The sequence below is a fragment of the Anarrhichthys ocellatus genome, unplaced genomic scaffold (genome assembly GCF_004355925.1).
Source record: "Anarrhichthys ocellatus isolate YVR2014 unplaced genomic scaffold, GSC_Weel_1.0 scaffold60, whole genome shotgun sequence".
NCBI classification, from domain to species: Eukaryota; Metazoa; Chordata; class Actinopteri; order Perciformes; family Anarhichadidae; genus Anarrhichthys; species Anarrhichthys ocellatus.
In genome coordinates this window covers 1,340,569-1,366,520 of record NW_022280090.1, presented here as the reverse complement: position 1 = coordinate 1,366,520, position 25,952 = coordinate 1,340,569, and the positions used below count along the sequence as shown (strand labels likewise).

At 41.4% G+C, this 25,952-nt stretch overlaps 2 protein-coding genes across 3 annotated transcripts in view; one reads left to right on the top strand and one right to left on the bottom strand.

Annotated features, from left to right (window-relative positions):
• Window positions 1-8,252: 8,252 nt before the first annotated feature.
• On the bottom strand, window positions 8,253-22,216 carry alpl (alkaline phosphatase, biomineralization associated). The gene is made up of 12 exons (XM_031871763.1): window positions 22,092-22,216; window positions 18,980-19,146; window positions 17,600-17,719; window positions 16,321-16,436; window positions 14,971-15,145; window positions 14,388-14,563; window positions 13,649-13,789; window positions 13,447-13,516; window positions 13,173-13,307; window positions 10,025-10,216; window positions 9,789-9,908; window positions 8,253-9,161 (listed from the first exon to the last, which is right to left on the bottom strand). Exons 2-12 carry the CDS (start codon window positions 19,050-19,052, stop codon window positions 8,896-8,898), a joined length of 1,584 nt encoding a protein of 527 aa, XP_031727623.1. The 5' UTR covers window positions 19,053-19,146; window positions 22,092-22,216; the 3' UTR covers window positions 8,253-8,895.
• A 2,072-nt stretch (window positions 22,217-24,288) lies between these two features.
• The window catches only part of ece1 (endothelin converting enzyme 1), a 19,707-nt gene continuing 18,043 nt past the window's right edge, over window positions 24,289-25,952 (top strand). The window contains exons 1-2 of one of the 2 annotated variants that reach the window (XM_031871793.1): window positions 24,289-24,398; window positions 25,657-25,816. The gene's annotated coding sequence lies outside the window, so the exon portion shown is untranslated. The remainder of the gene's footprint in view (window positions 24,399-25,656; window positions 25,817-25,952) is intronic. The other variant, XM_031871792.1, reaches the window with a different exon arrangement.

The following is a 25,952-nucleotide window of genomic DNA, read 5'->3' as shown; positions in this document are numbered from 1 at the left end:
GTTGTTATATCTCACTGTTTTTGTTTCTGTTTCCCTCCACATATGTTTTGCTGCAGTGAAGAGTTCATTCCAATTTATAGCCGGATGGACAGATAGGAGGTCTTGGTTTAAGCAGCATGGGCTTATCTTCTGATTAGAAACACGTTTTGTAACTGATTCCTTAAGTTACTACATGTTCTGTATTCGACATTTACGGCAGCAACTATTAACAGCTTTATACGATACTATATACTGCTATATATCAACTAATTCCTTTGTAAAAATGTAGTGGAGTAATGTCTCTCTGAGCAGAGAATGAAGTTGCTCTCCCTCTGTGTTGTGTTGTAATCCGAGCTTCTCTGTGCTTTGTTTACATAACTGGGCCGGCGCGCATGAACGCTCAGGTAATCACTGTTAGCACAGTTAGCTGCACGGCCAGCGCCATGTTGAGAGCCTTTGGGAGGCAACAGATATGCTCTCAATTTCACGTTAAGCACCTTTTAATTACGGCCTTTTACTTTCCAACCCACTCTTGCTTAGACGAGCCGAATGCGATGAAGACAAAGACGCAATAGTTTGTAGGAACTGGAGTAGATGAGAGACGCAGACTTGATGAAGTCTATAAAACCTTAATCTGGCTATGTCCAAAAAAAGTGGTCAAATGCAAGCAGATGTCTGCCAGAGTTCACTCTGCAGAAAACTACAAGCTGTCCTCAATGGATTCAGTCAGTCGCAGGGAAGAATGCGTAATAATTAACCCTCCAAGTTTGTTTAGGAATGAGTGGATCGCAACAGTCACTCATTACACATCAAAGACTCCTCTGTTTCAGCAGAATTTCAAGGAGCCGTGAACAAGCATGAAAACAAGCTATCTGCTCTAACGAAGAGTCACACGACCGTTAATTGCCTTGTAACGAGGCAAAGACCCAAAATATTGTCTTGTGATTGGGGGCATTATCAACAGTAGCAGCCTGTTGGAGAAGGGATTTGGGTTCAGCGATCAGGGTAATTGGATATTAACTGTACTCGGCAAGTACTTCTCTCCTGCGATCATCGGATGAATTCAGCAGTCCAAAGTATGACGCTCTGCAACAAATCTAAAAGGCTAGCGATCCGGATTCTGACATGTGTGATTACTCAAGAGGAAAACAGAGATGTCGAGGAAGGGCTTGTATGATTGCTTTTCTAGCCCTGCCTGTCTCTTGGGAATCTTTTTATCCGTGCATGGGACAGATCGATGTTGAGTCTTGATGAACAACACTTCATTCTGTGACCACCTTGCTGCTTTTGGCTGTCTGGTTAAAGCTGGATCCAGCGTGTCCCGTCTGACAGAAAATGTTGTGTGCAAGATTAAAAAAAAGCAAAATAACAAAGATGCTGCCCTGTTTTAGTTTATCCTCTCTAGAACCCCCCCAAAGGATTGTTACGGTAAAGCTGGATGAGACCTAAAGGTCACTTCATCTACAACGGATTAAACCACCAAGCCACAATACGATATGTTCACTCGATTGTTTTCCAGCCACAGAAGAGCTGAAGAAGAAACGTGAGAGTGTTGTATTGCCAGCAGGTATTTGCGTATCCACCGACTGTTCTATCATGTAGGATAGACGTAGTGGAAAATACATGTCGGCCCATCTAAACAGTGGAGACAGTGACTGTCGATTAGCGAAGTGATGAAGCAAACCGTCGTATGTGCGTTGTTGTCAAAATCTGACAACAATTTAATTAGATTAGACTGCTTCATTGCACTGTGCCTTGTGGTACAGTCTGTACTCATGGTATTTTATATTTTCTTCGCAACAGAATGGTAATAATCTTGAAGAATGTTAGTCGATATCTCCAGGTTTGCGTGGGGATGTGAACCCTTTCCTACAAGAAAATCCTTCTTCCTGCACACGTGAACCTGATACAGGACTCTGACAAGACTCATCCCGTTTCTATCCGTCCTGGTTCAACTATTGCAGTTACCACTATCTGGTTTAAAAAGCTCATTAAAAGGTTAACTTGGCGTCCTCTCTCCCACTGTGTTTTTTCAAGGCACAGTTAGGGGAACAGCACTCATGTGGATCAACTCATGCATGCAGCTGTGGAGCTGTGGAGGCCAGTCAAGTTGCCGGGTATAGGGGAAGGTGATGGAGGGTTGAAAACAGAGGGCAGAGGGGAAATGTGTGAGCCAGGAGACTACAAAGGAGATCAGCTCTATTCCGATTTAAAGCTTTGCTTTCAGGAAACGTACGAGGGGGGAAAAGTCGGCACAGGGATGAAGCATACGAACCAAGTCCAACTAAACTTGTTAGCTCATCCAAGACTTCTTACCAACAAATGGTTTTAATTAGACATATTGCGCATTGACGCACTGCGTTAAGACTCTTGCCTTGTTAAAGCTTTGGTATTCTCATACATTCCATTGTTTTACTGCGTCCATTCATTGCGTCATTTCATTTTGTACACATATATTTTCCATTTGTATGTTCATCTTTTACTACAGTCAACATTGTTTTTGTAATGCAGAATGCTCACCGCTGCACAACAAATGTCTCTCTTGTTCCAGTGCTTCTGCTACTGTTGCTGCTGCTAACCGTAACCGTTATGAACTGCTATTTATCCAGTGGCATCATCTGTAATGCAAGCTAAAAAAACACACAAACGGTCCTCATTTCTAACTGACAAATTAAGCCATATATTTCCGCAACTCATACATATCAGGTAAATTGAACAACAACACCAAGACTATTATTTTTGTGACGATGACGGCACCAACCACCAGCCCAACCTTCAACCGTGTTCTTACTTTCTTATGCGTGGGAATGTTTTTTTTTTGCCAAGACACACATTCCTCAAGAGATATCGAGGACCGGAGGGCGTTCACTTTTTTTGAAATAGAAGACAAGTCTGTCCCTGACTGCACTGTAACTTTAGTTTACACCTCAATTCCTTTCATTGTTTACGGCTTAATCGACAGTTCCTGTAACACAGCGAAGAGCCCGATTTTTACACTCACCATTTTGCTTTAAAGTTGAGAGAATTCAGGAGCAGAGGTATCAGTTTATACACCAGCAGCAGCCTCAGTAGACCAGAATGCAACATGTTCATTCATGTCATATTGGCTTGGCGCGTATCAATAGAGAAGCACCTTGTCACACCAGCCAAACCAATACGGATGTACTGCTATCTTGTCAGAACACATTATGTTAAACCCTCTGCCGACCAACCTTTTGATACTAATAAAGCAGGTACTGCTGCAGGCTGAAGGTAATTAAAATAACTTATGTTGGGGCAAGCAGCGCAAGCCCCCTAAACTTTTCAAATTCATTCTAAAAAGTAAACACAGAACAGAATGAGAAAAAGCGAACAGAGATGTGACTAAATGGGATTTACTATTGCAGCTAACTGCATAGGAAACTTCTTTCTGGAGAACTTGCAGATAAACCAAAGGAGCTGACGAAGGCCACGTAAACATCCATAATGCACAGTTTCCCCCCCCCCCCCCCCCCCCCCCACCATCAAGTATTATAGATTGTGTACACTTCAGAACGTGCCTAATAACCTTGGCGAATATGTAGAAGTTTCTTCTTCCCAAGCAAAAGTTATACACACATTCTTTCAGACCTCCCCTCTCAGTCATGAACAGCGTCAGCCCTTCTATCAAGTAGTGGGGCATATCATCTTTGCAATAAATGTGGTGGACACGAAGAATGTTTTACTTTCCCAGCGTAGATATAGTGGGATTTCAAACTGAATTTTTTATTTACCAAAAGTTGTATCCCTTATCTATAATGCACATATGCTGCCCTGCCCTACCGTCATAATGGTGCGATCTGAAGTACAAAATAAAATACTTGATGGTAGGGCAGAGAGGGGATACATTATTTGGCAGGCCTGAATTTTTATCGCACTATAACATTTGCTGGTGAAGAAGAAACTCCATATTCACCAAGGTTAACTCCATATGCACAACCACTCAGATCCAAAGCCTAAACAACCTGAAATCTACTGCTGCTCTCGCGTGTCAAGGAAGATGTAAAAGCAGAGGACATGCTTTTCTTTACTCCAGATGTTTACCTACATGCAGAAGTCCATTTCAGCAATCTGCGATGCCATCAATCAACTCTCTCTGAAGCTGCTCCGTTGACAGTTAATAGGAGACTTACTATGCGTATGTGACCGTGCGATAAGAGATAACAGTGTTACCTTATCAACAGTTGGTGAGCGCAGCGAGTGAAAGGAGTTTGGCTGACACAGAGACAACACGGAGAAGTCACTGACAACATTTTTCAGATCGACCTGCTAGATTATTTATTTCCCAGCATGCCAACAAACCAAAGAATTGAGATTCACTAAGTGCCCCCAATATCAGATCAACCAGCCGTCACCCTAAAACACTCGTGTCTCTAATTGTTAATGATGGTCTTTATGGGTTATGTCGTTACTTTGAAACAATTCAAACCTTTGTGGATAGTGTGGGATCTATTGTGTAAGGTTAAAAGGTTTTATGTGAGTCTAGTTAATATGCAGATTTGCCTTGCACATCCCTCCCTGACTTTATTGCTAAATTTTCCACCCATAAAATTGTCCACTACAGCTGGTCTCACTCTCAAGTTCACTCTTCCCCAGCAGTTCTCAGTCTCAGCACATTTTGAGGGGCATTTAAGATTCTTGCAGTCATGACTGCGAGGCTGTGCGGAGGATGATTGGCGAAACAGAGAATGTGCAGAAGCCAGGGCTCGGGCCTGATTTTCTTTTCTTTTCCTTCATTAGCCGCAGAGGGATTAGCCCTCATGCTGGCTGCCTACAGAGGGGTGATGGGAGCTGGGGAGGGTGTGCAGACAAAAGGCGATTACAGACACGTTCACCTCTTCACAGTAGGAAACGATAAGAGACTATGAGATCATAAACAGGTCCAGAAATGTGCAGCAAGTATTCAGCATATAGCATTCAAAGATGCAATAGCTAGTAGTACAAATCCTTTCAAATTCCAAACATTTGATCCAAATGTATCAAAATGAGGTTCATTCCCAGTCATATAATGAATAATAATCGTTCTTTTTTGCATTTCTAATTATTTTGCAGAGCAAATCAGGTTGTGGATTATTGTGTGTTTTATTTAATGCACTCAGCTGAACTAGATTACCCAAAGGACGAGGGTCATCGACTCCATTCCAGAGAACGATGTCTGCATTGAAAGGGGGAGAATTAGCATCTTCTTGCAGCCTCACTGCTCCTTTTATACAGCAGCCCCCGTAGCTGTCAGCCTTGCCTTGCTTTCTTAGTTTGATCTGTCTGAGGCTCTGAATTCCAACACGCTTCTCCCCCTCGTTATTCAACCATGCCCACAGCGAATCAAAGAGCTGGAGATCATGACACAGATTGAAGCAAGGGTCCTTGATATAAATAGAGAGATTGATTGATATGAGACATCATGACACTAAAAGTGACCAAATCAAAGTGGGAGAGAGAGAGATGGCGAAGAAGAGGACGTGAAATGGAAAGCATCGAGCTGTCACAGCACGCTGCTGGGAGAGGTTGAGGAGGCGTGTTTGATGAGCGACTTGATGTCTGTGGTGTCAGGGCGATGACGCTTTCATGGCAACTTTTCAGGGTCGATCAAGATCTATATCCACAGCAGGACAGCTGAAGGTTTTTTTTCCATTCCATCAGGCTGACTGTGAAAGCTCTTATCGCTACAAGAACTTCTACTTTTACATATACTATCATCTATAGCAAGTTCTGAAAAGGTTATTTATTAGTTTCATGTTCATAAAAATAATCTGTTGGATAAAATATAACTTAGATTACATTAGCTTTCCCCATTTTTCCCCTTAAACTTTAAGGTTAGAAAACTCCAACCGTACTCCCATATGACAGCATCATATGTTATACATCAATTTGTTCAAGCTGCTATACAAAAATGCTAAACGCTGGACCGTTTGCTGCAGGTCATTCATTCCCCTTGTCCCCACACTTCCTGTCTCTCTACACTATCAATGAAAAGCACAAATTGTCTAAAAAGTCGTCTTAAAAAATCGTATGTGCGTACGGTATGAAACTTACTTTTCTCCAGTGTTACATTACAGTATCATATTACAACTTCCGCCTGCTTTATAATACAGTTTCATCATCTCGCTACAATATTTAATGTAAAACGGTTAATGTAGACTTCATGCTAACTGTGATGAATTACACAACTCAGGCAGGTTTTGCAACCAATTCATTGTCATTGACTGCCCAGCCTAAATTGTCATTTTCTTATCACTTTATTCATTTGGCCCAACATCAAGGCAGAAAGAGTAGGATTTGTTGGTTGTTTGTGAACACAACTTTCAAAGTTACAGAGAGCACAACACACTTAGTGGGTCACAAGTGATGATTCAGAGGGATTATTTTTGTATGAGTCTATTCATAGTTTTTTAGGAAAATCCTACTCTTTAATATTAATACTGATTTCTTGTTGGGAGTGGACGTTGTTTTATTTGCTTTGCCCTACCATAGAGGGTGATGTCTCCGTCCTGAAAACGTATTATCAGTCGACATCTTCTCAGGACTTTCCCTCTATTTTCTCTCTGTCCTCGCCCTGCGAGGCGAGACAAATTACACCTGTATTGTCATTATTGGTAAATGGAGTCCGATGACGTCCCACCTTCAACCTCAGCAGGCGTCTAATCAGCCAACACGGATGAAAACAACTGTGTGTGTGCAGGGACTTTAAGCGATGTCATTCCTGCAAATCGACTTACAAAAGCTTGTCCAGCTGCCGCAATCTCGTCCACGCTGTGACTAGTTTTTGTTGGCTGTAGCTGATTGGTGCAGTTGTCTCTCTAATTAAGATAAACAGACATTATTTGACACAACAGCAGGCCTTTTGAATCAGACATGGGCAGTGATTCAGACGTCTGAAACCAGGTTAATGACTGCGTGGAATGGTCGGAAAAGTCCACTCTAACTGTTAAAACACAAAACATCGTACATGCTGGCAGGATAAAAGGACAAGATCCCATATGGGGAGACGGTAGTATGCAGCCTTACACATGGCTTTGTGATATGACACTATGGCTTGCCTCAGAAAATTGCACGTCTGGTGAGGCCCCCTCGAGCATTTATGTAGACGTGAACAGAAGAGGGAGACTTCAGCTATTGTTCATCGTAGCCCCTTGTCTTGTCGTTGATGGATAGATTGAATGGCAAAGCTTTTGGCAAGGCGACCACTTTAAAGTACCATACATACAGTACAAGTCTTTGGCCTGGTTTCGTTTTAGAAAATGAAAGGTTTCATTATCCAGGAAACATAAGAAGCACTGCGAGCCATGCACAAATATATCTGAAAGCTAGAGGAAGTTGGGGGTTGAAAGCCCAATTGAATATGCATGCCCTACAATCTGATACCCATCGTCGTCTATCTCTAAATTTAGAATACAAGAGATAAATCAGGATTACGGGACAAAGATTTTAAGCTGCCAAGAGGAATAGAAGAAAAATCCAAATCAGCAAAGCAAGGCAAAATAAAAGCATGAAGTGGCCCCCGAGGGGCTGAGTAGATTCCATGGAGATATTGAGAGTGTACAACCGACAGCATAAGGACCTCATTTCATCCCCGTTTTACACTGAACCTCCCCTGTTCATGCTTCAACCAACATGAGTCCTTCTCTGTTTTCGCAGTGACCCCATGAAGCCAAGGAATGAGTGGCTTAAGTCCATTCACATTCCACACAATAGAGCAGATGGAAAAGTACAGCATACAACATATGTGACACTCTGAAAGAAGGACGTTCACTGAGGTATTTCTGCTGTGTGACGAATTGTAAATCCCTGTGAAGTTTTACATGTGGGAAAAACCACAAAACTGTGTCATTGAAGTAATGTCTGTACAAAACCACTTCTTTTCAGCAATCAGCATATTTTTGGTCTAGTGTCAGAAAGCATCATTCCTTCTTAAACCCAATTCTTATTGTTACATTTTGCTCTGTAAAAATAGTCGAAAGAGATTAAAAACTACTCTTCGGGGACTGGCATTAAGAAATGACTTTGCAACTCTACCATACTCGAATTAAAAAGGGACTTAACATTTCAAGATTTGTTTATATTTTCTTGTTTTTGTTTTTTACTGATGTCTGAAATGTCCCCGCTGTGGGACTAATAAAGGATTATCTTAAGTAGAGCTGGGCACAGATTGATGAACCGTACCCAGGTAGAGTGTTCACACTAATCTTAATCAAACTGGACTTTAGGTGTTTAACAATGTTTAGGAGAAGTTTAAAACCAATAATGTTGCAACAAAAGATGATCAGAACACATTTATTTTATTGGTTAAGAGGTTTTACAACTTCTGTTATTGGACACAACAATGGTAGGTGGGCTTTCTCTGTATGCACACGATGTATGACAAGAAATATATTCCTTTTTACTCTTGCCTCTGGTTCCGGCATACATTTTGTCCATCGAATTGTGCCCTTTTTGAACGCACCATCATTACATGAGAGATCTTTTGCAGGTTTATGAGGTAGATTATGTTATCTGCACATTTAAAATATTAAACATATTCAATATTTGCAAATTCAATCTAACCTAAAGAGTTTACATTTTACAAGGAGACTTAATTGGTTCATAAAACCCTGAACAAAAACAAATTATTCAATAGACAAATCACAACTGAGATCTCTGATTTTGTAGTGATCTCTGCAACACCACTTTTCATTTCAGTGCATCAAGGGGGATCAATTATTTTGTGTCTTTTTACATATTTGCCTGAACTGCCTAAAACCGACATCCCTATGCTTTTCTCAATTCATTTTCATAACAAAAACAGAAACAGTGGTCCTATGATCAAGATAGCTTCGAGTACAATTAGAAAATACAAAAAAACAACAACAAGTTGAAATCTTAAAATGTATATAGTGTTATTAATAGACTATCAGGGGGAGGTTAGCACAGAATTCGGGTGACTGTGAGAAGGGCTGCCATGCTGGAGAGGACGGGGCGTAAACCGGCAGACCCGCTGAGTGAGAAACAGTGATCCCTGTTCTGGCCGATACAGGCTGCGTACGCCATCACGTGGGGGATGTAGTTCTGCTCGTGGACCCCATGCAGCAGGTGAGCCAGGGGGCCTTTAGCAAACACAGCCACATCTTCTCCTCCATGAGTCTCCATGCTCAGAGGTACAGCTGCCTGGGCCTGGTAGTTGTTTTCCTCTGAGAGGCAGGGGGCAAAGAGAAAAGGTTGTTTTTAATTCCTGAAGCATGGAGGGGAAAAAGTCCACCACAAAGTTAATTAACAGTTCCCTGTGGAGGTGATGAGATACACAGTCCTGCCAATGGTTTCACACGATTTTACTGATCTACAGGTGGCGGTAACTGGCCAAGTAATGCACATGGCTGTGCAACAAAGCATGGAAGAAGAAGACCAATAGTAAACATGGATGTAAAAAAAAAAAGTTGGCTTTTCAAATGTCTTATGGGGAAGGAAATGCATTCAACACATTTGTTAGAAGTCCAGAAAACACAGGCGAAAATACATTTTGGTGAGTAACACTGAACGTAAATATAACTTTTGTTGATTCATAAGAAAATTCCACAGGGCACCTTTTAATTTTAGTTATGCAGCATTAATCTGAGAGTAATTTGTGTCACAAGTCCTTTTGTGTCAAGACAGAGCAATCCCCTCACTAAGTTATGTTTACTAAAACTAGAAATGTCTCCTCCTCTGCAATAGATTCATCCTTGTCTGACTAAAATAACTTGTGATATTACAATATCTACCATTATAAAGTTATTTTTGGGGAATCATTATGGTAATCTGTCCTCATTGATATTACTCACGGTAGTCAACAGTGGAGACATTCTCCCTGGCGCCGTTAACATGTTTGTAACCTGGTCCGTTCCCATATATGATGGAGGTGAAGGGCTTCTGGTCAACGTCACTCAGCTTTGGGGCCAGACCTGTGGACGCATTGAGCCCCATCATAACAGAACCAGACCTGAAAATGTAACTTACAGCACTAAGCATGTGGTACGACAACGATACACACAGTACTGAATGCACATCCTTTACGTACCAAATATTGTGTTTCCTCTGACTGTGTAGCCCCCGAAGTTGAACACATGAGAATGATCAGCAGTAACTATTGTCAGTGTGTCATGGACGTTGGTCAGGAGGCCTGCCAGACCGATGGCCCTGTCCATTTCCACAGTTTCATGAAGAGCCTGCTTGGCCTTGCCCTCGTGGTGTCCGTGATCAATGCGTCCTCCTGACAGACGGGCAAATATTTCCAGTTAGCTGTTAAAGACACAGTGAAATTTCTAATCCAGTGTTTCTGTGTTAATTGTTCATTTATCTCTTGATGTAACATTGATGTATCCAGTCAAATTTGATGTGGGGCAACTAGCTAACCCCACCTATCATAGAAAACCACATTTGACTGTTAACTGGTGTCTAGCTAGCACAGAAAAATCATAGTAAGTGGTTTCAGCTCTCCACTTAGCCACAGTCACCCCATGTCCAAAGAATGTGGCTGCAATCTAATTCATTATTTTACCTTTATTCTCTTATTTTTGATTTAACAACACGGGTAAAGAGGGCTGGGTGGAGGTTAACAGTCCTACAACTCCATATCGCATAACAACATTGAGGATTTGATTTAAATCCGTTTTATAACTATACTACTGGCTACATATTCGGTTTGAATAGTATTTGTTAAAATGTCACGTTACAGCCGCTAAAGATGCCCAAACTCCTGTTTCACTGGGTCTTCAATGTTGGGCTATTCTTTAAATAAAGTAGTTTGTATGACAAACTATTCGAAAGTAGTTTGTATGACAAACTGAAGCTGTTCGATCACTCAGAAAGTCTTTCTAAAAAGGCAATACTGGAGCTGGTGCCAAAGTATTTGTGTGAAGAATTAAAAACAAGACAACTTGAGAGGGAAGTTCAAACTGTGCTTACTGTCTTCCCTCCGTAAACCTGACGGGCCGCTGTGTGAATGGGGCATGCTTGTCAGATTGTCGTTTAATGGCCCCACTAATTTGTCGTCTAAAAGGTTTGAGGGCCTTCTTTCACCTTCTTTCAGACGGTATTCAACGATCGGACAAGCGCTCTGTTTGATACATACTGACCCCTTTTTGTCTCGCTCAGTCTGGCTGAACAGTCACTGTCACACTTGCAGGTGTTTGACTGTAATCATGCTTCATGCACATAGTTATCAACACCACAACCTTCCTGTGCCTTCTGTATCTCATATTGGTCTGACATTGAACATTAACAGATTTCGTATGGCTCATGTTTTCTCTTCTCCTACACAAACTGCCTAGAATAACCAGCAACAGAAATATTTTAAACCACAAACTATAACGTTTCTCAGTTTTCATGGTTGATAATTGCTGTCTTACATATCAGTGTTGTCCCTTCCTCTGAGTCCTTGTCTGCTTTGCCTTTGATATGTTGTGGCTTTTATGTATTCATTTTATGTTATCTGCTGCAAAATGTGTTTCCTTCAAGGGATAATTAAGTGAAGGGAAGTCGGCAGCAAAGTAAAAGACTTGGGGAAATAGCTGCTTTTAAACAAACAATAACTCTCTGGCTGAAGGACGATGGGCCACTCTGCTGGTATGTTTACAAAGCTGCCTACTTCTTGACTGTTTTTAACTTTTCACGTACAATATTATGGGTAAATGAAGACTATTTAAAACGGGAAAAAATGGATTCAAGCTGTTGTAAACATGCTCCTTGTAAAAGGACATGTTCTTGTGTAAATTTAGCTATAAGTGAACCATCCATCCATTATCTTCTTTCCAGTGGTCCCTCTCCCCAGCAACGTTTTCCAGCTCTTCCTGGGGGACTCCAAAGTGTTCCCAGGCAAGATATCAATCTCTCCAGCAGTGTTCTGGGTCTACCCCTGGGCCTCTTACCAGTTGGATGTGCCCAGAAAACCTCTAAAGAGAGGCGTCCATGAGTGCATCCTGATCAGATGCCACCTCAGCTGACGCAAAGTAGCAAGACCTACTCACCCTATCCTTAAGCCCAGCCACCCCAAGGTAGCTTATTTCGCACTGTGCCGCCTGTCTACTTCCTGGTCCATTTTACCTTCACTGGTAAACAAGACAAGACACTTCAACTCCCTGAGTTGACTCACTGGTCAACGTTGGGCGCAGTCCACCGTTTTCTTATTCACATCCTGACCGTTTCACATTTGGCTGCAAACTGCCCCAATGCGTGCTGAAGGTCACCGCCTGATGGAGCCAACAGAACCACGTCATCTGCAAAGAGCAGAAGAGAAGTCCCCAAATTGGACACTCACCTTCCACACACATTTTGATCCTGTTCATGAAAATCCCTAACAGAATCGATCACAAGGGACAACCCTGGCGGAGGCCAACGTCCACTGGAGACATGTTTGTCTGGTCATACACACACAGAATGGCTTGTAGCAACGATTTTGGTACCCCATATTCTCCCAGTAGCCCCCAAAAGACTCACTGGGGGACATGGTTGCAAGGTTCTCCAAGTCAACAAAACACATGTAGGCTGGATGGGCAAACTCCCACACCTAATGCATTGCTCCCCCTGGATCCGCTCCTCCAATTTAAAAATGGGAACCACCACCCAGGTCTGCCACTCCACAGGCACTGTCCCCGAACTCCACCAGACACTGAAGAGGATTGTCAGCCAAGACAGCCCTACAATGTCCAGAGCCTTAAACATCTCAGGGCAAATCTCATCTGAGATAAGTGAACAAATGGGAGACAACCCCTGTTTCTTAGGGCTTTGTGATGTCTCTTAAAACAGCTTTTCCTTGTTTCTCTTTTTCATGCTCCACAGCATTGCTGGCAAACCGCAAATTAAGTCATGTTTTCCTCTTTTATGTAAGTCAGCAGATGTCATTGATTCAATTATTTTATTTTTGTGGAACAACAGTGAAAGTGAAAAAAAACACCCTCTAACACCTGTAAAGATTCCTCATACTCTCATCACCAACAAACATGAGCTTGATCTCCTTCTTTTCATCACAGTTTCAGAAAGAAAGCAAACAAGTGTATTTTTCCCAAAGTGTTTGACTATTTCTTTAATAATCCTAAAAATAATGTTGGGTTGCAACTGTATTAGAAGGCCTTGAGGGATATTTACTATAGAAATCTGTAATGTCACCAACAGAAACTAAGATTTGACTTAGTCAGGAGATAAGTCTTCCAATTTCACCACAAATTTACCTTCGACAAGCAGGTAAAATCCATTGGGGTTCTTCCTCAGGACCTTGATGGCCACATCCACCATCTCTGTCAGCGAGGGATCAGTATCACTGTTCCTCTCCAAGTCGTACAGCAAATCGGCAGGTTCAAAGAGACCTGGAATAACAGAAGGCACGGTTTCAGGGAGAAATAGGATATGAAACGCAGAAAATAAGCCTACAGCAAATGCATCCACATATGGCTCTTCATTTACACTTCAATGAGAGTTTCATAATTACTGAAACTGGAAACTCACCCAATAAGTAATCCACGCTATTAGGGTTCAGTGATAAGAGTTGCTTCTTGTTCCATACATAATGACCTTTCTGCACAAAGACACAAATGTACAGCACAGCAACAATGTGAGTGGCAGTACTGCAGACACATTGAACTCCTAAATATGGAAATTTAGCCGAGAAACAAGGAGGAGCAAAGAGAGGAAAAGAGGAGAAATGTACTTTGTCCTTCATTTTGTCAATCCACTCCTGCACCAGGTTTCTTCCGTCTTTTCGTGTGCCACTGTGCTTCGCAACGCCGGGGTACTCTACATCCGATTGGTTTTTGGGGAACATATACTTCCTCCCACCACCCAGAATCACCTGGAAAGTCGCAAGAACAGAATAAGAAGTTGCAATCTTTTCTTATTAGCTGTAGCTAGCTAATTATTCTAATTGATTATGCAAGTTTGAAAACAAGGTTTTTCGGAATGAATGTTTCAAGCAGATTCTTTTCAAACAAGAACCCTGTAAAGGGGTCTTAAATATGCACTTTATCGCTAAATAAATACATGATATCATGCTAAAGACTGAAGCTAAAGTCAGTCCTAGTATTTGAACTATGATAAGTAGAAATGCTTGTTTACTAGGATACATGTGGTTAGATTAATGCTTTATTTATCATATTGTCAAACAGTACATTTCAATTAGAGATAAGGCTTTTAGGATTAACATATAATTAAATCTAAGTTTGTCTGAGGTTGCTGGAGCATAAACTTTTTTTAATTTTTATATAATGTTTAACTCGTAAACTGGTTACACTATTTGATTATTCCAATGTTGGTACTCTTTCAGGGGACTAAACATAAGAAAGTGCCATTTAAATAAATAAAAGCCATCACTTGAAACTCTGAGGGTTTTTTGTCTAGTGACACTTGATAATAAGTTGTGTATTAGAAATTGAATAATACTTTTGACTCACATCAATGTTGGGAATGTTTTCAAAGAGTTGTCTGGCGATATCTTTGCAGCCGTTCTTCAGTGCTTCAGCTGGCAAGTCACTGTCGGAGTACCAGTCTCTGTCCACGCAGTGGGCGTACGCAGCACTGGGAGTCGCATGGTTGACTCGGGTCGTCGTCACTATTCCCACTGACTTGCCTGAAGTGGATACACACACATGCACACACAGGCAGCTGTCTGAATGAGGGCTGAGGAGTTTTATTTGTCAAAGAACATGTTCAGATCTACATGAATTCCCTTTTTGTGCTTCCTTGAGCAAAAGGATCGCTCCACAGCCAGCATGGTGTAGCAACCATAACTATTTAAATGGACTTATGGGCATGTGAACACTGTATTAAAATAGTTCAAACCTATCCTTTGTCCACGTAAAAGCAATTATAAATCGCATGAAAAACATCTCAGAAATTTTCATACTCAGAGAAATTATATCGCCAAATACCAACAAAAAATATGCATTTTACATTGTAACTTTATTGCATAGTCCCACAAGAAAATCTGTAGACAGAGAAACGGTCTGTGTTAGGTGTTATTTAATCTCACTCTACCTGCTTCCTTAGCCCATCTGAGGATGGAGGTGACCTCGTTGCCCTGTGTGGTGTTACATTGGGATCGGACAGCAGCTGCACTCATGCCCACCGTGCCCTCGTTGGCCTTGACCCCGCAGAGGTAAGCTGTGGCGGTGCCGGCGCTGTCTGGCACCTGAGCGTTAGTGTTGTATGTCTGCGGAGTTAAACGCCATTGACAATTGTCAGAATTCAAATATCAAACAGGATCGTTAACAGTCTTTCTGAAGTGCTTGTGATGGTGTGTGTGTGTTGTCATGTGTTGGGACATGACATTAAGTGCAATTCCTACAATGGCAGAATGTTTAAATGCTGAGTCAAAGGATAAATCTCATTATTCTCATTCCCACAAATCCCAATAAACGATCAAAACCAACAGTGTGTCCTTCTGTGCATATAAAAGAAGCATGTTTTATGTCACATTTAGTATAAATAGTGTGCCAGTATGGGCTTTTGAGCAGAGCTTTTGTTTACTTTTTTTAATTTGTTTTTATTACAACTCAATGTTGCAGCTGTTCGTAGAATGTGTTAAGTTCTCTTTCGGTTGAATATCAGCAGGAACAGCGTTAGATGCACAGCGCATCATGTTACGCACAGCAGGTACCCTCATTAGTTAGGCCTATTCAAATCTTTCTTCTATGATTCTCCCACACATTGTTCATACATTGAGATCATTTGTATTGTGTCCAACTTAAGCAAATCCCCAAACCCTGTTTTCCTGTGGATTATCCAAATAGATTTGGCTTGTGACGCTTATTATTCCTGGAGGTTCTCTCAGTTCATGTCAGAGGCCTGGTTGGCTATCCCAGATTATTGACAGAGGAGGCCGTTTTCTTCACTTGTATTTGTAACCCGATGGGACTAACTGGATGCTGCCTTTTTAATCAACTAATTAAAATAGAAGTAGTAAATAGTATTAAGGACACATATTTTTATATTTCCACTTCATGCTAGAGCTGGCATTAGGTGCATGTGTGTGTTTTGAATAGTTTTTGGACAACAATGGAGGTCTATAAATTATTTCTGGCTTTGGCTGCACAGACAACACTTGTTAGTCGGACCAGTTAATTGTTGCTTTTTGTCTTTTCATGCGAATAAAGAAGAGAAATAAAGACCTTCACCAGAGTAAAAACCAGAATTTGCTAGTGATTCCTGAGGTGTAAATAATCAATTTAGTCTAATCGTCCTTTTATCAAATCTATAACATAATACACAGACCAGTGTGACGTGACACACTGGATGACCTTGTTTACGGTCACAGGCCATTAATGGCCACAGCACGATCAATACATTGGGCCATGTTGTACATATATAATATTAACCAAGGCAGACCTTGGCCAAAGACACAAAGGGGAACTTGTCCATCTCCAGCTGCGTCTCTTCTCCACTCTGTCCGTTCAGCTGACCCTTCAGTATTCGAGCAGCTGTCACCGTGGGAACGCCCATCCCTAAAATACCAAAAGCAGGTCCACCATTAGGATTGCATTAGTTTTCCCTCAGGGCGGGAAACAGAGCACCTGCACATGAGAAAGACTTTTCATCCACCAATGTGCTCAGTACGCAACACATGAAAGATTGTTGCTTTCTTTGACATTCTAGAACAAGGCGGCTGCTGTTAGACAAAAACAGTTTCTTGGATACAAATTACTTCAAAAACAAAAACAGAGATCAACAAAACAGATGAAAGAAAGAACATAAAGAAAGGAACATCTGTAGTTAATCTGTAACATGCAGGATGTTAACATTCAAGGATTTCTTTTGTTTCCTGAAATTAAAGATAATCACAGGAAAATATAAGAAACAGTTTAAAATGCTCATTGGTAAGTCCTGATCTCGTCTTGTGATAAGCCACACCTTTCTTGTATTGTATATAAGCTGAAAAACAAATTGTGCTGCCATTGGCCCCGTGTCTAGTGTGATCACTGAAAATAAAGTTAAGTCGGGTCCGTTCCACAAAAGCCTGAGGCTCAGAGGTACACAAAGGACACAGTTTGTGCATTTGAGTCACAATTCCTGTGAATCCTGTGGTTTTCCTGGCTAAAGGCAGACAATGTCTGGGAAACTTTTTTCAGTTATACAATCACTCCCTGCATTTTTCTTTTTTACGTTGTAAGATGGTGCCTGTTATTTTGTAACTACTCTGTCACAACCCCACCACTCCACTCGGATGTGACACGACCGGGCGTGCAGCAGTGTGCAAGAATGTCATGTTGTGCCTATAGTCTGAACAGAGAGAGAGAGAGAGAGAGAGAGAGAGAGAGCAGAGACCAGATGGAGGATAAAAAGTTTTTGTGTGACCAATGAGCGGCCCAGCACAAAGAGAAGCCCAGTGATCTGGTTTGTTTGCTGCTATTCATTCACCCTGCGTGTTAGAAGAAATTTGAAAAATCTCTTTCATTTGCTGATGGATTACGAGATCCTCTGTATCATCATTTCAGCTTCAATAAAACTCCATAATTAATATTATCCATTATAAACAACAAACGGGAAAATTGTGTCTTTCCTAATGATCTTACTGCAATTCAAATCCTTCTGCGTAAAGAAGTGGATTTACCCCTCTGGAGAAATTTTCCATTAATTAGGACGTAAACATACAGATTTTGTGGCTTACCATCTCCGAGGAAGAGGATGAGATTCTTCGCTTTGTTTATGTTGAGATTTTGCAGCGTCAGAGCGCTCTTCAGAGTCCGCTGGGCCCACGTATTCCAAAACTTGGGATCCTTCTCTTGTTCTGTGTATTAGAAAGACACAAGTCTGGTTAGCTTCGGATAGAAAGTCAGAGGATGAAAAAAAGTTATAATTTCCTCCAGCCCAAGGTGAGGGCTTCATGACAACCAACAAAGCAGATTACCAAATGGCACGCCATTTACATAATTGTTCATCTTTAAAGTGGAAAGTTTGTAGTGCAGTCCATCAGAGGTGGCGACCGCCTTAATAAGTTACTTCAGAGAGGGACATACTGGATTTTTAAACTTGATGCTATTGTGTATCCAGGTCTTAATCGTCTTTTATTTTAAACAAGCTTAGTCCCTCCCTTGTTGTTGATGTTATTGTAGTTATTTCATTGTTATGACTGTAATCATCACTGTGACTTTAAACTTCTTTTCCAAGCCTACATAAGGCATATTTATGTTGCTGGTGTAATTTAGCCTCCTGGTCATTTGTTGGCTTTAAAAGGAATCATGACACTCATGCTGACTCTTCCAGGCTCGCCCTGAGGAGCACCCAGTGTGGGTCGAAGCCAGTCGGGGTTCTCCTCTTGTGACTTTTTAACTGATATGTCCTACAGTAAACTAATAAAGGCATTTATACTACATTGTGGGCTCGGGGCGTTTGTGCCTGAAATAAGCCCAAAAGCTTTCCTTTGTTCTATTGCGTCTTCGTATGTCTTGTTTTATGGGACTAACAGTCCAGAAACCCCAAATATTCTGCTTACTATCATGTATGACAAGGAGAATGATCAGATCCTCACAATTTAAAGCTTAAACCAGCAAACTTTTAGGTATCTTTTCTTAAAAAGGACAAACGATATTTTGACTATCAACTTACTTTTCTGTCGATCGACTTATTGTGTAATCATCGCAGCTCTAATTCTCACCAGATCAGTCAAATCATCTAAGAGTGACATACAATGTGTTCTACACATTTGACTTTGTTCATCTCTTCTTATAAAATGTGATGACACATACACAACTATCTCCTAAAGAGCAGCAGGGGGATCCTTTTTTGAGAAAAATGTTCTTAAACAATAAATAAACAATAAATTCCTGTTATTTTCTTGCCGTCGTCTCAGCAGTAAAAATATCCGGTGTTTAAAAAAAACAACACAAACAGGAAATCTATTTTGATACATAAACTTCCTTCAACGGATCCAAACATTCCTCCTCACAACCTTGAAACCCTCCCATGTGTGCCGAACATCTCCTGGCGCGTTACAGACAGCTGACAGAACGCTATCTTGTTGTTGCTGACTAACGACACAGTAACTTACCAGGGAATTGCGGCTTCCCGAAACTCCCCGAAATCAGACAGGAGCAAACGATGAGCAGCGCTGTCACCTTCATGTTGTCGTCCCAGTGCGGCTGACGCGTTGCTCCAGACAGCGTTAAATGTGCAACTTTGAGACTCGGAAGATGCCTGTCTGCCGTCGCCTCACAGCTGGAGAGAGAAGAACACACACTGGTTATTAAGTCTGTGTCATCTTGTGACACACTGACTCTGACAATCCAGTTTAAATGTTTACTCAGATGATGAGTACATTTTCAGCAAAAAACACACCTCTCAGTTACGCTGTATGGATTCAAATTCTCTGTATGTGACCAATATACAGTAGATATTGAACTGGCAACTCCACTGGAGTATGGGAACTTAACAGACATTAGCAGTAGTATTGCCTTATTCACCTTCTCTCTCATAGGCTTTCTAAATAAAGAAACAGCAAATTAAGGCTGGAGAATGCCAGCGGTCGGTCTGTTTTCGTGTCATCATGTTGGGGGAAGATGTTTGTGTGTGTGTGTTGTAAAAGTGTCGGGTCCATCAGGCTTTGCAGCAGAAGCACAAGGAGAGCTTGGTAAAATTAAGCTGGAGGCCTTGCTGCGAATGTAAGTAGTCTCAACAGGAGGCCCTTATGGGTCCTGGCCAGTCAGCTTTTCATTTGTGATTATTCACACCCTCCTCCTTTCTTCCTTGTGCTCATAGTCAAGGTCACTTTAATGGGATTGAGCTCCATCGCACCGAGAGGTCTAAGGGCCATAACAAAGCCGATTAACAGTGGATGATTGACTGGACACGTCCGGCAGTAAGGAGAAAAAAAACTCAAGATACTTTTATCACAACAAATCTTTCAACGGTGCGATTCCGACAGAAGGCTTCTGAGTGTTACTTTATTTAGTATTGACAAAGATGGGTGCAAACATCTAAATCGCCCGCTATTTTACTAATTGTGTGTCCCACCAAGCTTCTATTCTTGTAGCCTAGCTTACTACACACTATATACTATAATAAACTATACCATCTGAAAAATATTAAAATTCCAAACTCTGAGCGATCCCCTCGTCAACACATCCAAAAGTTAACTCTCACTGCTAGCTGGCATAGTTACTGGTTTGAGCAACTTCCTGTTGGTCTGAACCAAAAGAAACCCATTGCATTAATGGAGATAATCTCGAGATACAGTATTAATCCAAAAAGGCCATGCCTGGAGCCAGTTGCTTTTACCTTTCTCCATGATGGCTAGTTAAAAGCCGCCAGGTCCGCCCAGGGGCGGCGAACCAGCCAACCTGCAGCAAAAGAAGCAAACCAGTGCCAACACGGCCATCAGCAGGCCACCAGACAGGACAGTGGTCAGGATCACATGAAGTCCCACTTCAGTCATGGTGTCACCAGGCACTTGGCTGCTCCGGCGTATCCAGCTGGTGTCAAATGAGGTGAAATTTACCCCGGCGCCAAATAAGTTCCGAGCTCCTTCCTGAGCTGGCGTTGAAGCCCCTGGGCAACTTGGATGTGTCACTTCAGCAGGCAGCAGCTCCAGCTGAAGTGAGGATTAGGCTGCTAGTTACGCTCAGGAGTGGAGGGCTGATTGATGAGAGGCTGCATGGCCTCCAAAAATATTCTGTCAAAACTGCACATTTATCGGTCTGCACCTGCTCCTCAGGCAGGCAAAATGGTGTCATTTTCTTTGTCTGTTAGTTGCCAGTTTTTTTTTTTTTTTTTTAAAAGGCAACTTGGTTTGCTTCTCACACCAGGCTGCCTCATCCAGCCTCTTGTATGCACACAGAATAACTAACTGAATTTCACACTGGGGAGAGGGGGGCATCTTACTCGTATTCTCTCTGTTTGACTGCAACTGTTTAGACAAATAAAAACATTTTTCTTTTTTGTATCACTTTGTCAGAAATGTACTGGGTTGTGTCAGTTTAAAGTATAGTGCCTCACTAACTTGTCCGTGCTTCCTAAAATGTAACCTATCTGTAAAAAGTCCACGCTACATTCTGTCATTAAAAAAAGAACAAAATCAGATAAATAGGGACATGATGGTATTTTACTGCAGCCTCCTACACATCAAAGGGGCGAGGAATTAGTGTGTGCAGGGAAACCCATGACTCCACTACAAGCACTTCTATAATCTCCCAATGTCTAAAGCACTTTCATGTTGCTTTCAAAGATGACATCATGACATCCTCTAGGCCAGAGGTCTTCAACAGGGGGTACTGCAGGGGGTCTGCAAAATGTTTGGTTGATTAGACAATTAAAAAAATTTTTTTTCTCTAAACATGAATCTGTCTATTATTTTAATAGTTCAGTATTGTATGCAAGATAACAGGTATCTTTATGCATGGCAGTGGCACTAATAGGCCATCACTCATTTTTCGTTTCCACATTTATGTTTAAAATGAAAACATCAATTTGAATAGCTTGTATGATTATCATGCAATTGACAGACAATGTTGATATTGGCATTGGTATTAACTGACAAGCTATGTTTATAAATGTCAGTGGCACGGCCACCCTACACACTGTACCTTGCACATGTTTAAAATAAACACATGAATATATGAACCTGTGTATTATTTGAATAGCTTACTATTGAATGCACAATAAAGAGGTATACACGGTACTAGGCCCATTTAATATAAAACACAATTTTATACAATATATATATAGTCGGGGGTCCCTGCTCCATCTCTCTATCAGTTTGGGGGTCCTTGGCCTGAAAAACGTTGAAGACCCCTGCTCTAGGCTATGACTTGAATGAATAAATAAAAACATGAATTAAAACTGTGTTTCTAAAGCCCATTGAGGACGACCACTTCATCCTGGTGAAAAACTGGGTATAAAAACAGAGCTGGTCTCGGTGAAACAGAACCAAAAAAAAACCTTTCCAAACCTAGACTGGATTACTGAACATTGCATCGGAACAAGGATAGGCTGGTAGCATTATGCAGAACAGATGCTGAGAGGAAAGATGCATAAACATAATGTAACAACTTGTTACTAAAATGTCAGCTGACGCTCCGACAGCGCGTTTCTCCCAAAGCAACACGTTATCTGTGTAAAACCAACGCAAAGAAAATAAAATAAAGTTGTATTGTTGTTTTACTTACTGCAAGTGGCGTTTCTCCGGGACAGAAAGCTACATTCAAATGTGCGTGCAGTTCATTCGGTCTTTCCCCTTGAAGTGTGTGTCCTCGTCGCTGCTTTCAGTCCTTTTTATAATGCCACATTTGTTCGACTCTGGCTCCGGGGGTCTGAGAATAGCGGTCTGTAATCCCACGAGGAGGGAGCTGCTGCTGCTGATGTGGGAGCAGATGGACCGAGAGCTCCGCCTGTCTGACGACCGATGCAGTGCTTCCAGGAGAGATCACCGTCATTATACTACTATAACCACAACAGTGGAAATACCACAATATAAAAATACTCCATCATAAGTCAAAGTACTGCATTCAAAACTGAAGTTAAAGTACGAAGGTGTAGCCTATCTACAGCTTTTTTTGGTGGAGTTTATTATTAATGTATATATGTAAGCTATTATGTTGCGTATAAGAGCTCTCTAGGAAGCAGTGTTCCTGTGTATGTTTGTGGTGCTTTTATTGTGGAGGATGAGACCGAAAGAGTGGAAGAGGAGAGAGCTTCTGGCGAAGTGTGTGAGAAGTGAATAATGCTGCCATCTAGGCGCAGAATACGGAGCCCCCTGTTTATTATTTTATTATTATCCTAAAGTATAGGCGCTACATAAACCCTCGGCTACATGTGTGTATATAATATATATGTTCAATACACTTACTCAGTGCTTGTATTGGTAGTAGTAGTTAATAGTAAATGTTCAGTTACTTTGCACCACTTCTAACAAACCAAGGAACTAAAACAAAACTGATTGATTGCCTCCAAATATATAAACAATGGTCGTTTGTTTTAGTAGACCTAATATAATTGCTGGTAAAAATTATAATAATTTTTATTCATTAAATCCTATTAAACAGTCATATGGCTTCAAATTATGGACAGGCTGATTAGTCTGTTCATTATAGGCTCCTTGCTGTTTCCTGTGGTTTCTTGTGGTTTCCTGTGGAGGTCACTGTGGCAGCTGAACAGGCTTATATGAGAAGCAATCCTAAAATGTGGTTAAACATCTACAACCTTCCTTTATTTGATTGATTTATTTCCTCTTCTTACTGTACATAACTCCATAACGGGCAAGTTAGCATAGAATTCTTCAACCAAGCACCAAGACAAATGGGCCTTAGCATAGCATGTAGCAGCCTGTCATGGAATATTTTACCCACAGTAGTCTCATCATTTTAAGATCCAACAGGATTGATTTTTTAAGACCCATCTCCTCCTATGTTCTGTCAGAGTATTTGATTTGTCTTCCTTTCTGCCCGAAAGCTTTTTACATGGTGGAGTTCTGCCTTTTACCCATAAACCCGATGAAGGATGAAAGTTAAAGTCTGCATTAACGGTTTATCGACATTTATTAACAGGATAAAGCTGTTGAGATGGAAGAACCATGTCCTTTTCAGCTGGGTCCTCAACACAAATATACAGAAAATACAGTACATGAAATAAAACAGCACTAGTACACTCACACATACACAGACAAAAGCTCTCCAAGGTCAAACCACTCCCACACACATACCCATACACAGCTAGTCTATATCCATTAATTTACATGCACCTACACATTATATTCGATGAATGCACATAGACGGGATGTAACATTTTGAATACAGACTACAAATTAACCTTCAGCAGCTGCCTGATAAATACAGTAGACCTATGTACACTAATGCAGTAAAAAAAAGAAAAATTATACCATTCAAAATACCCCATTGTGGTAGTTAAAGAAAAATTACTTCAATAAACGCCCAATTTTGAAACATTTTGACAGGCAGAAAGCAGGTCAGTTAATGTATTTATTAATATTTTATTGTTTCAGTGTTCTGTCAGAGTGAGCTTCCACCAGTGGGACTGTGCTTTAAAGTGATGCATAGGTTTGATTATTATATATCAGGTGGGAAATCAAAATGGATCACCAAATGTGCTTTAAAACAATGCAAAACTCCAGTTTGGTGGTTCACAGTTAATACAAAATGTGCTCAAAAACAGGTTGCTCTTTCATTTCATTTATTCGATAGCTTTTTCACACTTCAGCCACAGGATATCCTGAGAGATCAGTCATCTGCAGTGTGTTTTTCTATTTAATTTTACGTCTGACGCGAGCGCGAGGTGATTTCCGGGGTAGCGGGTGCGGCTGCGGCGGCGGTCAAAGTTCCAGAAGTGGAGGATGACGGTGGTGGGAGTGAACTATCTTGACAGTGAAGCGCATCTCTTTGGTTGTTTCAGCCGAGGCTCGCTCGCGGTCCCCCGGTCAGAAGGCACACCGGAGTCACGGAGGACCAGCTGACAGCACGGTAAGAACGCGTCCTCTACTCGGATAACACCGCGAATTCACTCAGCAAACGTTTAATTAGGTGGAATCATCTTTTTTCAGGCATGACACAACATCACGTGTTCAATTCTTGATTATTACGAGCTAGTTTGCGGTTGTTGACTAAATGTTCTGCTAACGACTTGTCCCGTTTGAACCAAAGTAACGATGTGTTTGTATATCTTATATAATTACAAAGTGTGTTGCGTTGGCGTGCACGGAGTTCAGTGACCGTACTGATGAAAGTCTGTCATTTGCCAACAGGGACTAAACGTTTTGCTGCTAGCTAGAAGTTGTCATTTTAAGAAATGGTTTTTGTTGCACTTTCAGGCTACCTCTCTGACTTATTTTTTCTCTTCATCTTTGTTTCACAAAGACCCTCAAGGTTTCCCATGTAGGCTACTCCGGGTACTTTCAGTGACTCGCATAGACAACATCAAATTCCCCTTCTACCACCTAACACGAGCTAACATCTCATTATTCTTCAGTGGCCTGTACAACAGTTTAGCCTCTATGCAACTAGAACCACACCATATACACACCATAGTTGGGGTGTATCCACAATACCCCCCCCCCCCCCTTTCTGCTTGGTTTAATGGCATAACAAATAACATTTACTCTCACTGTCTAAATGTTTGCTTCAGTTTTTATGAGCTCATTTATCATCTGAGGTCTTGCCGAGCAGATTGTAAGCAGCGAACGTGAAAGATCATAAATCAAAAAACATCTTTTGAGCAAACACACCAGCTCTGAACATAAACCAACTCAGAAAAAAACAATGGCAGGTGCACCATGTCAGGGTTTCTGTGGAAGTAATGCTTGGCAACAAAAGCCAACACCAGAGCACACGATGAGGGATCGTCTTGTTAATCAGTAAACAGAGGTAGAAAGTGAGAAAGCATAATTAATGTGGCATTTTCTAAAAGCAGAAGTGCTTCGGAGGAAGAGGGATTTAATGCAATCAAAGTAGAAAACAGCATTTTTTTGGATGCATGCCTAGATGCTGTTTTCTTTTTTAATAAAGCCGATTTATTGCTCAAATGTGTATTTCATCACTTTAAAGTCAGCTGGGCAAGACATGAAGTCTCTTGTTATCCCAGGCAGATGTTTTGCGTCCTCTTACTCTCCATCATTCGAGGACAAGTCCTGCTTTGCTTTGCATGTGAAAATGGCAAAATGTGGTGCTACAAAGTCAAACCTCTGGGGGAACTTTTCTTTCTTTCTTTTTTTTTATTGCAAAGGTGTGAAATATGAGAGACACAGGTCCCTAAGTGACCCATCTGAAGCCTGAGACATTAGGTGGCCCTGGTTGTGTTGCGCTCGGGGAGCCTGGTGCAGTTATTCATTCCCTCGGTGTGATCCAGGGTGTTCTGCAGGGCGCCATAACAACGGCAGGAACAGGTAATCTCTTGTTATCTGTGTTGTGGCGGTGGGATATCTCATTGTAAGCAAGCTTCCGTGTGCCCCCTCCTATTTTAGGGGACATAAAAAACGCCAGTTCTTTTGAAATATATCATCATCATATATATATATATAT